The following is an 18,142-nucleotide window of genomic DNA, read 5'->3' as shown; positions in this document are numbered from 1 at the left end:
AAACTTTAAATGTATTTCTTCTATTTTCGTTCATTAATGAAAATTCTTGCTTTTACTCCTGTGTGTTCTAAGACTTTATTTTAAGAGAGCAAGTTATATATAGTAACTTGTGCTTGATTAAGTCAATAATTATTTCGCAATAGTTTCAGCCACAGCAAGTCTGAACTCGACCACACTTTCAACCAATCAAACAGATGTATGTTGTACGATGATGGTATATATAGACGCGTCATGGGATGTAGAGCTAATGGCTAGGAACCGATTTTGATAAGAATGTAAGTAAAATATGTGTTAAATCCTATATTGCAGCACATATATTTATAAAAGAGCGGATATTCGTGGTCACAGTTTCACCTATTCATAATATACACACCGATTCCTGCATGACACTGGTTGAGTATTGGTTCAGCGATAATTTTATCAAAAATTATACCGGTAACCGGCAATTATCCACCTGAGATATAAAGGCCTGATTGGCCGCATTGTGTGTAGTTGTTTTGTACATATTACGCATGTACAGGTCTAGACTCGTTTCTGTAACGGCATTCATAAATCAATCCGTATGACTTAACCCTTAAATCGTTAATGCATAGTATACCCATAGCAACGTCTTTATTTTAATAGTGCGTGTGACATCTTAATGGATAAACGGGTCAAAGAGGGGTGTGTTCACATGTTGTCCAATTAACGAATAATTTATGTAATGTAAGTGCAAAAGGGCAGTCGGTTAGTGAAATACTGGGACAACAGAGACCTTGAATATTTTGGTTTCCCTTATATTAATCCATTTTTCGACGTGAAAGATATACATTGCTATAGCAATAAGAATGTCAAGAGGTAATCTCCGGCGCTGTGATTTGGTTGTCGTTGTCGCCAACATATGTCTTGTTATTCGAGTCACATATAACCGGAAGTTGAATTTTGTTAAGTTAAATTCCTGTCCAGCTGAAAGAAACAGTGTCGTGCAAAAGTCTCTTCCAAAAATTAACAAGTCATTGCCATGCTGCCAATTACTGATAGTCTGGAAACATTTCATAAATTAGAAATGAATAAATGACAGTTTGATGTATAAAATTCTTAAATCACGAAGATGAAATGTGGCAGACTACTGGACAAAAGAGACTCATCTCATTCCGTAAATGTAAACAAAACGAAAGTAGAGATTATTGGCTTAACTGCAAACAGCCCTATTAGCCATTTTTGGGAGAACTTGATAAAAAAATTTGTCCACCACTATCAAATTGTGTTACACTTGTCCTGAAACGAATAAGAGTTTAGTCTAGCTGGTAAGAAAGAAAGGTTAAGCTTACATTAAAGCTATGTTCCCAGAAAAGTATTTATCGGGTGGTTATTTCCAATAGGAGCTTTTACGGGTTTTCATTTTGGCGTCATTTGCGGTTATGCGCAGACATTGGCCTTATTCTTAGACTGAAACCCATAGGCCAGTGTGTGTTTTTTTGTGAAAATACCGTCGTACAGTAAGCTTCTTTTACATAAAATGGAACTGAATGCCATTTCTATATACGCGTAAGGTTTACCGACCGATGGCAGAAAGCGATATTTACAAAAACTTTGATATAGGAAAGATACGGCAAGTTTACCAGACCCGTATATTGGCCGTTTGCAATTGAAACAAGTGGATGACTGATTCGTGCTCAATGGCCCAAACTAAAATTAAGTGAAGTTTATAACGCATTTTACGGTCAAACAGATGTTATATATTAATTACGGAACTATTAACACAAAAGATTTTTAAAAATGGTCTATCCTATTTACATTCAACTGCCGACTGGACAGTTCTTTGCGAGGTTGATATATCGTCTGCTAGGCCTATAGGCCTAGCACTGCATGCCACGACCCTATGTACTCGACACAAAACACGGTACTACGTTGGTCTTTGTTTGAGGCTGTCAACTTGAAAATAATTCCAGCTAATAATACTTTAAATAGTATGCAATATGCAAATAAGATTGTTTATGCATGCGTGCTGTTAGCCAATAGCTATTGTAAATTTCCCCGCGTTTAGACGGCTCTTACCAATGATAAAATAGTTGTTTGGTGCACGGGGTAAAACTTCAGCCATTTTTATAAATTTTTCTCTTGATTGATGGGATATGAATAACAGAAAGAATAAAACGACGATCAAGTTGAATCTGTGAATATTTTTTAAAACCGTTTTTTTTCTGTTAATTGTAGTCACATAGATCGTCTTGGCTCAGCCTTTGGCACTCAGTGAAATTTTAATCCAATCAGTTTATCTTGCCGCAACCAAGAAGAAGAACGATACATTTGTGTCCATTTTATCAATTTCTAATTCAGTATTTGGTTCAGAGAACGACTGTTGAATGAAAATATGTAACTGAACTCGGTGCATTCTATACATCGTGATTATTATTTGTTCTCTTTTTTATTAGATGTGCTACGGTCGTGCTTAAATTTTAATATCGTCTTGAATACCCATTCTATAATTTACTCTTATGCTCTATTTCATGGCATTTTACAACCAAACAGATGTTATCTATTAATTGTTTGCAGTAAAATTAAAACAAAACATATAAATCGGCTTCATACAGCAATGCATCTTTGTAATGCTTTTGCGTACTGCAGTCAACTGGGCCGTGTGCGAGCTTGACATATATCGTCTGCTACAACGCAGTATATCGTCATCAAAACAAAAAAATAACAACTTAGACATGATTTGAAATCGGTAATTTATTAAGAATGCTACATGCAACTTAAAACAAGAGTGGCATTAAAGAATACGTTTTCTATAAAGAGAAAAAGAGGGAAAACCCCGCTTTCCCTAGCATTTACCATGTTAAGATACGGATAGAAAAAGGCCAGGCTAAAAATAGACACCGGAAGTACGTCACGCGTAAAAGCTCCTATAAAAGTATGGCAATTTTGGTATATATGGAAAGTAGAAATATCCAATCTTACTAGAAAAATACTGGATTCCATGAAACACAATCATGGAGCGCATACAGGATAAAAATGTAAGGATTTCCCTAATCGACAGCCCGACGATTAGGAGTGTGTGCACGCGTGACGTCCAAGGTTGCACGCAGCTGGTTGAGCGCTTGATGTACATGTTGATAAACTTTATGGAGAATTAGACGTACAACACTTTCTGAGATAAATATCACGGAAAAAGTCGCAGTGGATAATCCGATAATTTAATTAGGCTTCGATATTTGTAATAAATAGTCAGCAATTAAAGATCGTCTTGTGTATGCAATGAATTCTCCTCCGACTTCGCCTCCGTTGCTAAGTACCGAGAGAGGCAAGTCACGTAACACAAACATGATCTATTTTGATCAGGGTATTTCTTGACAATTGCAGTGTTTTGAGAAGGATTTGAAGCAAAATTATGATAAATTAATTAGTTTGAATATGTTTTTAGTCCAAATATATCATCAAATCACCCAGTTTGTACCCGTTAATGCATCTTTAACAGCTGAGATGCAGCCTGTTATATAGGCTACCGTACTGAAAATCAAACATTGAAATGTTTTTATTTTTAATTGTACAAAATTTAAAGGATATATCTGACTGAAAAATAACAATAATTCAAAAAATGAAAATCATTAAATCTTGGAAATAGTTTTTCTGATGTTGGAATTATAAAATTAAGCCTGGAAACAGGATTTCTTTTAACAATTATAAAACATTTAAAAAATGAAACTTAACAAATGATAAGAATTGAATCAATTATAAGTGAAAACCTGTTAGAATAACTATGTCACTATTACTAAATAGCAGTAAACAAGCAATAAAAACAACAAGGTGTCATAGTTTCAACCCGTAATCTTCTCTTCAAGTTCTTTGAAACAGACAAAATAGTAATAAATATGAGTAGGCCTACACATTATTTTTGTGATAGTATGTAAAGAAAAACCTACATGTTTTTGGAAATACTATTATTCTACATGTGTTTTGAAGGAGTTATTGAATCTTAAATCGCTGATAAAGTGTTGTTTTAATTGCATAAATACTAATATTACTGCTTCTTTGAATCAACTTACTATCTTGACAGAGGTCCTATCAAGGATCAGTGTCTAGTTGTTTGGAAAGGATGATAAACCGAAATACAGTGGAGTGCATGTAAAATAACCCTTGATGACGAGTATGTGATAATGGTGCAGCACACTAAGTGGAATATGCGCATCTTCATAAATTTGGTTGGTGCAGAAAAGTAGGAAGTTAAACCCCATTTTATTACATTCCTAAATGTATGTCGATATGTTTCAGATCTATATACTTACTGGTATTATAAAATGCTGAAGACAGAATGATTCCAGCATTTGTGAGTAGGCCTACCATATTGTTGATATAAATATTTGAATTACAGTTCCACTATGTTTTATTCTGTAAAATATTAGATCAGTTGCTGCACAAATTACAACATACATGCCTGCTACTTGTGTTCAGCAATTAAATGAAATGGGGTTTAACCAACTGGCTTAATTAACACAGGGATTCATGTGTGGACAGCAGCAGTTCTGCTTACTCTTTTTCAAATTCCGACTGCCAAGGTTTCTTTTACATGAAAGGCAATGTAGATACGGATAGAGGACCTCGGTCTTTTAATCCCTCTGAACAACTAGACATTTTTCCTGGCCGGGTCCTTCATCTTGCACCACTTGCAAGTAAAAGCGAAGCTGGAAAAACCTACGGCACTGGAACGTACTGATGTATGAATGGTTTTTGATTTAAAGCCCAGTACAGTCATTTATTTCCACCATCTTGAAACCCAAGAATAATATCCATTTACGATCTTGCTCTGTCTTCCGTTTCTCCCCTTTTGTATGGTCATTTTTGTTGTTGTTTGGTCTAGAATCCAAGAAGAGGGTTTGAAGTGACATTTTCTGCCAGATTTTGGTGGATATTCATGGGTTGGAGGCGGAAGGATAACACTTACAAATGAGAGGGTAAACGACAGATAATTATGCCAATTTAAATTTGTGTTTCTCAAAGTTTCAATGGACAACCTCATACAAGCTTTGGTACAAGACATGGCCAGATGTGGCTTCGTCTGTGGTGGAGAGGATTTGGTCTAATGAAAATTTTGGGAAAAGTTGGAATCAGAGACCAGAATTAAACACATACATTATGCAAGAGCTAAATCTGCCTATTGCAGGTCTTTCATTAGGCCTGAAATGTTATCTTAATTATTAATAAGAAATTAACTAACTTATCCAGACCATAATCAACTCTCGATGGTATCGCTAGCCTGCGATGTTTATTGGATTACGTTCCGATTTTCTGTTTGACTTCCATTCATAATTAAATCAAAAAATGGATAATCGAGACTGGAATTTTCAGCAAATACCCTTTACATTATCAAGTTTTTAACTATTATAGTGAGAATTGTCAGCTCTTTATCTAATCTCCCATAATGTATCTTTAACATTAATTTCAGTACATAGATTAATGGTGGTCTGCACCCATATAATATTGGATTTATCTCCCTTGGATTGCCATAATTGAAGGGAATAGAATTGAATGTTTTGTTAACAAAATAATCCTGTTATATTGGGACTAATACATTGTTATGAGGGTAGAATTTTGCCAGGAGAGTGGCACATCAGCATAGGCCAATTCTTCCAAAAATTAGACTAGGCTACATAGTCATCTGATGTCTACATGACTTCCAGGGGTACTGAGTTTAGTCAATTTGAAAAATATTTTAAAAGTAGACCAATGGGCCTACAGCACATACAATTTTCTTGAAATTTATGCATCGTTTACATCAGTATATGATAATGAGACAGTGGACTGCTCAGAGAGAGAGAGAGAAAAATGGGGTTTAACGTCGACTCGACACAAACTAGGTCATTTCGGGACTAACATATGGATCAATTTTATTTCCATAATTCGCTTGCGCGTAGGGGTCTTTAGCAGTGGGAGGAAACCGGAGGACCCGGAGAAAACCCACGAAGTTGGACAGGCGACCCTACTCCTTGTCACGTACAACCGGGGATTCGAAACCACGCCAGTTGACTCAATGACAGACTTAATGATACAGCACGCACCTGCTAACCATTCGGCCATCCACCCCCCCCCCCACCCCCCCCCCACCGCTCAGACAGCTTAGCTTCCGTGAACATATGGTTCATTGCCTGGCAGCCTATCTTTTCATTGTTGAAGTACATGTACTATTATTTTATTTCAGAAATGAAAACTTAAAACTGCATTTTTACTGTAAATTGCTGTACATTGCATAAATTTACTGTAAATTCAAAAGCAGGCTAATTAACCAAGTGTTTTAGCTGAGAGTTCCAGAAGCTTAGAACGGCCCACTGTAAGTTGTCAAAAGAAATTGGTTTTCTCATTATTAGCTTACTTGCTATCATTTAATAAACATGTTTATTGAAGGTGAAGAAACTGTCACAACGAATTACCGGCAGCCAGCCAGACACAACTGATATTCCACCATTATCTAAAAGAGATACTTTACAATTATCTGACGAGACCGGGGAAACTTCAAGCATGGCCAGAACCAAAAAGAGCAAACAATCTTTGATGTCAAAACAATCAACATTTGTTTTGTCAAAATCCAGTTCAGAATCTTCAACATCAAGCAAGAATGGCAACTTGATCACTACTGAATCAAGTGGCTCATCAGTTGGCTCATTGACGAAACGAACATCAGGTGGTTCTGTGATCAAACGGACATCATTGACCAAACGAATGTCAAGTGGCTCATTGACCAAACGGACATCAGGTGGCTCATTGACCAAACAGACATCAGGTGGCTCAGTGAACAAATGGATACCAGGACTTCCAGGCAATTGGTCCAATATACCACCAACTGGATCTTTGACCAAACGAACTTCGAAGAGCTCATTAGCCAAACAAAATTCACACACTTCATTGACCAAACGAACGTCAAGCAGTGCATCTAAGAAATTAAGTAAAGGTTTATCAAAGACAGGTGCAACAAGTGTTAATGGGATAGAGCCATCACGACAACCTGAGAAAAGAGGAAAGGTTGAGCTATGGTTTTATAGTGGAGAGTTTGTATCTGTCAGGGCTAGTGATGATGATGGTAATTATTATCATATCTTTATTGTTTTTCAAGAATTTCTGATTCATTCATAAAACCCTTGTGTATAAGTTCTCGGGATAAGGAATCCCATTGATTTTCATTGATTTCTGGTAAATATTGTTGGGGTTATAGCCTTTAATCATTCATAAAACCCTTGTGTATAAGTTCTTGGGATGAGGAAGCACATTGATTTCTGATAAATATCGTTGGGGTTATAGCCCTGGCTCACTTAGACAAATTAGTCTATGCGATTAATTTCTGTCTTGGTCTTGGTCTGCACTCTTATTATCCTTTTGGATCTAACAAATATTAATTCCACAATTCACTTGAGCACAAATGAGTGGCCTTAGTGTTAATTCAAACTTGTCGTCAGAAGTGACAGGAAATCTAGACTTTCAGTTTAATTAGGTCTAGCTGGATAAGCAAGACACACCTTTCCTCATGTATGATGGTCATCTCAGTTTGTAGCCATGAAGTCACATCTGAACAGGTTTTCTGTAGGCAGGGTTCTTAATCCATTTTGAAATGAACCGGCCAGAATTTGGTCAAGATAAGTCATCTAAGAACAAAAAAGTTTATACAGTAGCCTAGCAAGCTGTTTTTTTAAACTTGTTTATTTGCCCCACCTTATCGTTCAGATGACAAAATTCGGGTAGCTTAAGCATTGCATCATGGTAACACCTTTTCAAATGTATGACATTTAATTATACTCTTCAAAAAAAGTAGGGGATATTCAGAAACAATACAAAACTGCAGAAAAGCACTGCTGTTTTTATTAGAGGTAACCAGTGTATGTTAATAACATTCCAATTGCCTACACATGAACATAAACTGTTCATATGGGCGGCTTATCTGACGGCCCCAATTCACTGGCAAAGAGATACACTGTCAAAAGTGAAAATGGACGTTTTTGATTTTTGTCTTAATAATGAGTAATTGCACCACCAATCCTCAGACATTCAGCAATTCGTCGTGGCATGCTCCTAATCAACCGTCCAATCACGATTTGGGGCATTCTGACCCTCTCCTCTTGCAGTGCCACGGCCAATTCTTGCAGTGTTGTCCGTCGACGTCGATGAACACGTCTCCCGATCAACTTAAACGTAACACACTAAAACAAAAAATACGCTAAACAGTAAATCTTATGCAAGAATCGATAAGAAAGCAAACATGGATAGATAAACCAGCACGCGGCAGTTTTCATTAACCATTCCTTGAAGTGTCAAATTTGACAATGAACCCCTCCAACGTGTATGGCGCTATTGCGTGTCACATGTGCAGCTCAGTGGTTCTGTTGGGGCGATAAGTTCTTCATCTGTGAACATACTCTCAAAGCATGTTAAATGTCCATGACTATTTATCATATCACAAACTGCATAGGTATTTGCATTGCAATATCCCCTACCTTTTTTGAAGAGTATATATCAACATATTTTTCGGACCCAAACAGAAGAAATTTCAATCTTTATGACATATTATTTGTTTTTGTTTTAGCATCCTACTATATCTGTCGCCTACTTCAGAATGTATATAATACTAGTGAAGATGTTAAAATTCGATGGGTGGAGGAACGACCTTCAGGTTTCCGCAACTTGTTTGTAATGACGTCCCGAGAAACAATTGACCCTGCTACCATCGTTATGTCAATCCGTGTGGAATCGAGACGTGGAAATGTTTTCACCCTTAACAAAGATGACATAGCAGAAACAAGCAAGATTTTAAATTTGATTGTGTCAAGTTCTGACGATCCTGTTGAACTAATGGATGATGATAAAGGTAACGTTTTACTTTCTTTTAATATATTTACATTTGTAATGGCGTGTATCACACTCATAGAATCTCAACTCTTAGGTGATCCTCAATTGAATGTTCTGGAATTGAAATCTCTCAATCACCAAAATAGTGACAATCGAGTGAAAAAGGGGATTTTAAGCTACAATGCATGTGCTGACTGCATAAGAAAATATCTCAACCAACCATGACAGATGAAACATATTGGTTGTGTTTAATTTCTCCGCGATTCTACCCACATCACCTCAGTTGTCCGGACTTGCAGAACTGTGTCAGGACTGAATGCCACCTCATTATCACTTGATTGCTGTTTATATGTTTATGCATTTTTTAGTATCCTTTGTTCAGATATTTGTAATGTCTTTTATAGATATTTGTAATGTCTTTTATTCAGATATTCAAGGGTGGGTCCAGGATTTTCAACAACAAGGGTTCCAGAAATTCTCAGTCTCCATATTTAAGTGTTGTAGTGACAATTTATGAGTGCTGAGGGTGCTAAGAGCACACAACAGGAGGTCTTTAAGGCCTACCCTCAAAAATGTATAAAAATGGAACACTGAAGATGTCATTTCTGACTGGATATGCGACTGATATTTAAAATTTCTTTTATTCTGATATTTAAAATTTCTTTTATTCTGATATTTAAAAATTTTTTTATTCTGATATTTAAAATTTCTTTTATTTAGATATTTTTATTTCCACATGTATTTCATAGTTATGAATATTGAGCCAATTGAACCATGAAGAAAGAGGCAAAAACTTGACACAAAGAAGCAGTTCTTGAGAATAAAAAAGCTGTTCTTGAAAAGAAAAAAAAATTGAAATGAAAAAAGCCGCTCAAAAAGAAGTTCTAAAAAAAAGAAAAGAGTCATTCTTGAGAAGAAAAGAGCCCTTCTTTAAAAGAAAAAATATGTTCATCAAGCAATTCTTGAAGAGAAAAAAGGAGATCTTGAAACAGACTGTATTTCGTCAGAAAAAGGCCGTTTTTGATGCGAGAAAGGGGGAAAATGTTACATCTTTATATTTAGATATAATGTATTTTTCTGTTTAGTTATTTTCTTTCTCTTTATTAGTTTTGAAAGTTGAACAGATTGAAACCCCAAGAAAGAAACCAAAACTTCACAAAAGTGTAGGACTTAAGACAAAAGGTGGTCTTGGCAAAAAAAATGCAGTTCTTGATAAGAAAAAAACAATCAACAAGAAAAAAGGTAAAGCTACAATATCCTAGCTAATTTCATGAAACATTTAAACTCATTTGAGGTTTTTATGTTTCTGAATTATGTTCAATAAACTTTAATAAGGAAGGAGGCTTAATATCTCGAAAAAACAGTGGAGCCACGGTGGCTTGTGAGTGAAACATTGACTTGCTAACTTGGAGGTGCCGTGTTCGATTCCTGCTATTGATGCTTTGCCTTTCTTTTAAAGGTGCAGAGCCAGGTGAAAAGAAAGAAAGGAAGAGAAAGACACCAGCTAAAGCTAAAATAGACTTGACATTAAAACCAAGACCTCATATTAAAGTTCTTGTAAAAGATCCACTCTTTGAGACTAGGTACATTTACAAGTTTTATTACTAATTTAGACATGGATCAAAAATTGAATAATGTAAAATGTCAAGAGTATATTTTTTATAGTTCATACTTTCGTTTTATTTGTCTGTACTACACTACGATCCGGAAGAGTTGTTATATAACCTGCGTTCTGGATGGCGTGAGGTATTAGCCAATGAAACTATCTGTTACGGCGACTTCTTGGCGTACGATGCACGGAACTGTGGGTAAACCACTTGAAACATCAGATGACCTCCTGGCTTGCTTAAAGATGCATTATGTGAGATTTAGATAAAGAGCTGGCCGTTCTTTGTATACTAGTTCAAAAATAGATAATTATAAATGAATATATTGCAATTGCAGTCAAATTATGCCTACTTTTTACTGAGCAAAGTTATCAATTTTTGACAAGAAATGCAGATGGAAAGTTCATAATTTTTATTGTCAAGTACCATTATGATGATAATAAGCAAAGTCTTGATTGTCAGGTCTTCTATCAGTAATCTCCGGACATATTAGCTAACAGTTGCGGATCATAGGGGAAAGCCAAGATGAGTGAATTATAGTAGAGACTTGTTGAAATGGAAAATCTTAAAATTTCTGGACATTTTTTTTTGCATTATTTGAATCATTGTACTTTCATTTTCAGTACAAAAATGCCATTTATATCGAAGTTTGCTAACTCAAGATTGACTTTCCGGGCTGTTAATTTGGATGATCTGAAGTTATTAAAAAGTTTTTTTAATGATAAAGATGAAACAAAGCCAGCATCAGTAATAGTGAGTATTGTCGTCTATATGATTAATGACATGGCAGTGTATGTGTTTGTTGAAATCAATTGAAATAAAATGAAATGGGGTTTCATGTCCTCCTTTTCTGAACCAAAAATGGCTGATGAAGATGGACATACAGTGTGCTATGAGGGAAATTTTGCCCGGACAGCGGCACTATCGCCTACTCTTATATCGAAATTCTAACTGCCACGGGATCTTTTACGTGCATTCCAATGTTTACACGGGACCTCGGTTTTTCGTATCATCCGAAGGACTAGACAGCTGTCCTTGTCAGGCCCTCCGTCCTGCATCACTGACAGGAGGAAACCACGTCGGAAAATCGGGATGAACTTTCTCGGCCAATGCAGGGATCGAACACCCGACCTCCAGGCTAGCGAGCCAGCGCCTTACCCACCTAGCCACCGTGGCTCCCCACCAGGATTGAACCTAGGACCCAATTTTGAACATCTGAGACACGCTACCTGCAGAGAAGTATCTCAGACACAGTCAATAGCCATGATATCCATATCACGTGATCTACACATCACAGGTCATGACATTGACGTCAATGGGTCATGAGGTCAACAACACGTTACATTGTAAACAATAGGTTTATCGTCAGCATTGTTTCCTTTGCACCCATAAAGACTATATAATTCGTCCAGTCCCAACATGTTCTCTCTTCTTCCAATGATTTTTCACAAAAATAACACTACAACTCATAGAATTGATGTCGTCTTCAATGACAGCATCTGCAAATGGTTGTTCATAGAGGCTGCCGTCTTGGCACTATTTTGTGCGTCAATCGTGTCTATTTCAGATATACACAATCAATTCTGTTGATGTTTTTAGCGTTGGGATTGACTAATAGTTAATTTATTTCAGTTCTAAAACTAGCCAAATTCTGGAATTTTCATACGTTATAAGTTACGTACACCTAGGACCCCACATCTTCTCACGTTAACTACGCACATCTTATCAAGGCCTTCAAGTAATACCCTGCATATTTTGGCACTAATTTCGATTGGGTATTCACCCAGCTTGTGAGCCTATCAGATTCCTCGATCATCACGAATACCAAGTCTTGTACTTTCCAGCTAAAATGTCTACCTGTGATAATCGGGTTGCAAAGGTCAAGGTTCGTTCAATGTCAAAGTTTCCGTGGAGGTCACTATGTCACAACCTGTGATTGGACGCTACTGTTCACGTGTCTGCGGATAATGTAGCTATAAGTTTGGGAATTGTAAATGTTGTAATGTCGGGTTGTCAGCCATCTTCCTCTGAATATACAGTACGATTAAAAATGTTGTAATGTCACGTAAAAATGTTATATTGTTGGATTAAAATGTTGTGATGTCGGGTTATTGGCCATCTTCCTCTAAATATACAGTATGATTATGTACACTGATCCTGGTGTTGGTCAACAAAGTTCCCCTGGATTTTACATCATGGTTTCTCCTTTTGCATTTCTTTTTCTGCTCAGGTTAAGCAAAGAGTTATTTAATTTTTTGCTTTATACTTTAGAAAAGCATAAAAATGCAAGTAATTAATAGATGTCATCTATTTATTTTGAGATTGTTGACTTGTTCAATTACAGTTAAGTCAAACTAGAACAGTAGATAATGTTGTGGATGAATATTCAGCCATACATTATGCTATAAAAGACCAAAAAATTGAAATATTAAGATATTTGATAACAAAAGCAGATGATGAAGATGTACGGTCAGAGTATAGAAATTTCTGTAGTCTGAACACGGGAAGGTCAGTATAAATTCTTTGTTCAAGGGTTTTCAGGATTCTGAGTGGTCTAATGTGTGCGCTTTAGATCATAAGGTCTGTTGTTGAGTCAAGTGACATGGTTTCGATTCCAGGCTTGTATGTGATAAGTAGTAGGATTGCCTGATTAACTTCATGGGATCTTCTGGTTCTCCTCCAACTATTCCGATGAGCAAGCAGAATTATTAGACCGTCTGTCCAATTTGCTTATGCCGTCCAGATGTACGGTACAAGTAATTTATATATTTGATTTCTTCTTTAGAACTGTTTATGGAATTTTGACTAAATTGTATATGTAGGTACTGTGCAGAGCTACTTAAAAGGGCAAATGGGTAGTGCATTTATGTATAAATTGCATGACAGTGTATATAGAGACAGAAATGGGGTTTAACATCCACTCGACACAAACTAGGTCATTTCGGGACAAACACATGGTTCAATTTTATTTCAATAATTCGCTTGTGCGTAGGGGTCTTTAGCAGTGGGAGGAAACTGGAGAAAACCCACAAGGTTGGACAGGCGACCCTACTCCTTGTCATGTACAACAGGGGAATCGAAACCACGCCAGTTGACTCAATGACAGACTTTATGATACAGAGTGCATGTGCTAACCATTTGGCCATCCAACCCCCCCATGACAGGGTATAGCATCAAATGATTATAAAAGGGTGAATCATTGTGTCTCCTTAGTAAAATACTTTCTGTTTCTAGATAAAGTGTTTAGTGTACATAAGAAGCTTAAGTCATTCCTCTTGTCAGCCTTTGCTAAATAAGTGTAGGATGACAGCAACACACAGCCAACAACAAGTATTATCATTTAAAATTTTACATTTTCAGTTATAATCCACGTTCATTAGGTATCGAGGCAGTTCGACCACTGACTGTCAGTAGAGGGGTCAAAGAGGGCAACGAAGCACTGATGAAGGTATATAATTATTTATATTTTTGTGTTTGGCTAAATGACATCTATGCACATCAAAATGTTGATAGGAATGTATGATTATCCAGTATCATTTATGATTGTCCTTAACATTTATCATGTTTGTGCACTTGATAAAAAAGACTATGGTTTCATTCAAATTTTTGAAAGTGACGCAGGATTATCTGAAAACCAAAATATTTTTTTTATGTGGCCTTAATTGAATGTTATTTTTTTTTAAAGGATACAGAAACAAAAATTCAAATTGAGCAAGATGAATCATGTTTTGACAGTTATTTAAAATGTGCTATGAAACATGGTGTGAGTAAGGAAATATTGGAAATCATTCTTGTAGAGAAATCAAAAATCATCGGCACAGATTCTATTTATGACTCATATAATGTAAGTTTCACCAACTTCTGAGAACTAGTTCCCGTCCTTTCTGTGAAATTTCAGTTATTTCTGAATTTTTATTACGATTATCTGATCTTGAATGGGCGCCACGGTGGCTAAGTGGATAAGACGCTGGCTCGCTAGCCTGGAGGAGGTCGCGTATTCGATTCCTGCATTGGACGCCAAGAAAGTTCATCTTGATTTTCCGACATGGTTTCCCCTTGTTAGTGGCTCAGGACGGGGGAGGGTCTGACAAGGACAGCTGTCCAGTCGTTCAGATGGGATGAAAAACCAAACACCAGTGTATACATTGGCATGCACGTAAAAGACCCCTTGGCAGTTGGAATTTGATATAAGAGTAGGCCACACCTTAAGACTTGTGTTTTGACCTAAAGTTAAATTAGTCTCACATTCGGACATGTTTAATTAAAGTAGCTAAATCTTTAACTCAATATTATCTTAAGTTTTTGACATTGAAAACACAAATTATTTGTCCAGTTAAATCAACATTGATGTTGTGATCTTACCAGGAAAAGATGGGCTTCTGATATCCAATATTTAAGACAAAATAAACATTTTACCATCAGTACATGAATCGTGTACCGTAATTCGTTCCAGCGTCATTTGTAACAAGGGACTGATTAGAAATTATAATAAAATCAGAAACAATTGAATGTAAATCAGTTTATATACATTAACATTACATTATTTTATGCGTTGTGATCCATTTGTGCCCATTTCTAGGTCCCAAATATTAGTGATTTAGCTCCTTTAATATCAGTAGCATAATTTGCCACTACTGGTGTTGCTGACAATTTTGTGTCAGTTACGTTACTCAGACTGTAGGAATATGTTATGATTTGAATAGATATTGTTAAATGAAAGGCTGCAGTGATACTCAGTGCTGTATGACTATAGCAGAGTATGCAATGAATAGGCCTACAACTCCAAATCATGTGATAGAGTAGACAACACTTTTTGCTTCATAATTGTTCACAATGACGTACCAGAAATACTCAACCATCCAGATTAGTCAAATGTTGAAGGTCTGTTACATTTTTTGTCTGAGCAAAAACAATACAAGTATAATGTTGTTGATGATTTAATTTCAGATTCAAGCAGCATCTAAAAATTTAGATTTGGCTCTAGAAAATGGCCATAGACAGATCATAGTTGATGTACTAGAAAAGAGTTTACAGAATGATTATAGACGCGATAAATTATTACTATATTTAAAGGTATAAATTCCAATAATTTTACTCACTGTATTAAAATATCTCTATATTTAGCAAGATATTAGAATGGTATAATATTTCATATTTGATCAAAGTGAAATATCTCAGTATTCTACAAGATATTAAAATTGTATAATATTTCATATTTGGTCAGATTAATGTGAATTTTTTGACTCTCAGAAATGAACCAAAGGCTTATAAAGTAACTACTATGTTTAATTTATGTTAATACGGTAAATAAAGAGGAATAGGTTATTAAGGTGATTATTTTGATACCATAAACAGAATGAACGTGATTATTTCTTATTTTACTTTTCTGATTAAATTGAATTCACCAGATTGCGGGTTCCTTGTCATGTCTATACTCAGGAATTGTATATATAGGTAACATGTGGACTTTAATAATAAAAAATACATTTAAAGATGCATTATGTAAGATTTAGATGAAGAGCTGACCGTTCTTACTATTATAATAGTTGAAAAATAGATAATGAAAAATTAATATATTGAAAATTTTATTCAGATGACTTTATTCTGAGCGAAGTTATGACGCTTTAAAGATGTAGCCTAGATTGTTTGTTTTCGTAGCAATGTTTATACTTGACAATTATTTTTGCTAAGTCTTGATTATCTATTTAATCGTTAAAATTTAAACTCTCATGGGTCTTTTAATCCATTTAAATCTCAGCCATCCGATGAGTTGATTAAAGGCTTGTCATGTGAATAAATGTCTAATTAATAATTTATATAACATTTGAAGCCAAAATAAAGACGTGCAATAGGCAGATTAAGATCTTAAATAATACATCTTAAAGTGAATATTCCCTTTTTAGACTAAATGATACCACTTCTCATTTATTTGGAAACTTCACATAGACGACAATGTTTTATTATTGCAGGTTTTAGTAGCTGAATCTGCTGATGAATTAAAGGGAAAAGTTCCACCATCTGCTGTAGCATACAAAGCTAAAATGTTTCAACAGGTTAGTTTCAAACCATTTATATTAAGATTGGCATTCACTTCTCGCCTTCAGCTGAAAGAAAAATGAAATAAGGTTTAATATCCTGTTTATTTCAAATGTTTCATTAGAATTTTTTTAAAAGAACCTCTCCATTTGTAAAGAAAGAATTTTTAAGTGCCTGGATGGTTATTGCATTGAACGATTACCGGGTTCGGAAAGGATAAATTATTTTTATCATTTCTTTGCATATTTCAGATGTCCCCGATACATTTTGCTGTCATCAATCCTAGAACAGAAATAATGGAGAAACTTCTGTCAGTTAATCCTGATTTTCAAGTTGCTGATAAGAAAAATCGTAGACCAATACATTTTTCTGCAGGTTGCGAAGACAGTGGACCTCTAGAAAATCTTATGAAAAAGTAAGTGACCGATTTATTTGATCTGCACAGTGCATGTACCCTGTTCCAATTTAGTTTTTATCATTACCAAATAGTGTTGATTTCTATGAAACAATTATTGTATGTAATAACATACCATATAGAGTGCACCCCTTTACCAACATTATTCAGGTGTACTTTACAAATTTACCAACAGTATTCAGGGATATGTTACAAATTTACAATGATGTAAAATCACTACCTTACAAATTTAAGGTATTCAAGGCTACTTTACAAATTTACCAATAGTATTCTGGATTACTTTACAAAGTTACCAACAGTATTCTGGTGTACTTTACAAATTTACCAACATTGTTGGAGGTACTTTATAATTTTACCAGCTGTATTCTGGTGTACTTTGCAAATTTACCAACTGAATTCTGGGGTACTTTACAAATTTACCAACATCATTCAGGGATACTTTACAAATTTACCAACAATATTCAGAGGTACGTGACAAAGAGTAGGGTTTCCTGGCCAACCTTGTTGGTTTCCTCCCACTGCTAAAGACCCCAATGTTAGTCCCAAAATGACCTTGTTTGTGTCGAGTTGATGTTAAATCTCATTTCTCTCTCTATGTATATATATTTCTGGATTGAGGTGGGGGGCATAAGCCTAACCGTTGACCTGTATCTCAGTGTTTCCATTATTTTGTTGTATTATAGAGGAGCGAATGTTTATGACGCTGATGTTTTTGGTCAGATACCATTACACTACGCTATTAAAGCTAACAGATTGAAGAATGTAGAAGTTTTGTTGAAAGCTGCTAATGAAGGTATGAATTCAGATATTTTATGGTTGAATTTTAGAAAGTAAAACTGGAGGTGGAATATTAAATTGTTATAATTTAGAGAGTAAAAAGGGAGATGATACATTAAGTTGTTATATTGTAGAGAGTAAAACTGGAGGTGATATATTAAGTTGTTATTATGTTATATTTTAGAGAATAAAACTGTAGGTGATATATCAGTTTGTTATATTTTAGAGAGTAAAACTGGATGTGAAATATTAAGTTGTTATATTTTAGAGAATAAAACTGCATGTGAAATATTAAGTTGTTATATTTTAGAGAATAAAACTGCATGTGAAATATTAAGTTGTTATATTTTAGAGGGTAAAACTGGGGGTGGTATATTAAGTTGTTATATTTTAGAGAGTAAAATTGGAGGTGATGTGTTAATTTATTATATTTTAGAGAGTAAAACTAGAGGTGGTATATGAAGTTATTATATTTTAGAGAGTAAAACTGAAGGTGATA

At 35.3% G+C, this 18,142-nt stretch overlaps 1 protein-coding gene and 1 long non-coding RNA gene across 2 annotated transcripts; both read left to right on the top strand.

The window, feature by feature from the left end:
- The first annotated feature begins 219 nt into the window (after positions 1-219).
- On the top strand, positions 220-6,786 carry LOC130012440 (uncharacterized). Its single transcript, XR_008787860.1, has 3 exons — positions 220-275; positions 4,252-4,306; positions 6,379-6,786. It is a non-coding gene; the product is annotated as an uncharacterized LOC130012440 (long non-coding RNA).
- Positions 6,787-6,795: 9 nt separating this feature from the next.
- On the top strand, positions 6,796-17,827 carry LOC126817840 (uncharacterized). The gene is made up of 13 exons (XM_050545001.2): positions 6,796-7,051; positions 8,546-8,827; positions 9,916-10,050; positions 10,268-10,391; positions 11,039-11,168; positions 12,760-12,923; positions 13,776-13,863; positions 14,101-14,259; positions 15,363-15,488; positions 16,385-16,468; positions 16,703-16,866; positions 17,550-17,659; positions 17,778-17,827. The coding sequence occupies exons 2-13, from the start codon at positions 8,653-8,655 to the stop codon at positions 17,825-17,827; spliced, it is 1,509 nt and encodes a 502-aa protein (XP_050400958.2). The 5' UTR covers positions 6,796-7,051; positions 8,546-8,652.
- The last annotated feature ends 315 nt before the right edge of the window (positions 17,828-18,142 follow it).

This window comes from Patella vulgata, chromosome 4 (genome assembly GCF_932274485.2).
Source record: "Patella vulgata chromosome 4, xgPatVulg1.2, whole genome shotgun sequence".
NCBI lineage: Eukaryota > Metazoa > Mollusca > Gastropoda > Patellidae > Patella > Patella vulgata.
This window is presented reverse-complemented; position numbering and strand designations above follow the sequence as displayed.

What these genes read in the sequence shown, in the direction of transcription:
- LOC126817840 (XM_050545001.2), top strand. Translation starts at nt 8,653, where the DNA reads ATGACGTCCCGAGAAACAATTGACCCTGCTACCATCGTTATGTCAATC. An exon ending in CTATTTATGACTCATATAAT is followed by an intron (nt 14,260 to 15,362) that starts GTAAGTTTCACC and finishes ATTTAATTTCAG; the next exon opens with ATTCAAGCAGCATCTAAAAA. An exon ending in AAGCTAAAATGTTTCAACAG is followed by an intron (nt 16,469 to 16,702) that starts GTTAGTTTCAAA and finishes TGCATATTTCAG; the next exon opens with ATGTCCCCGATACATTTTGC.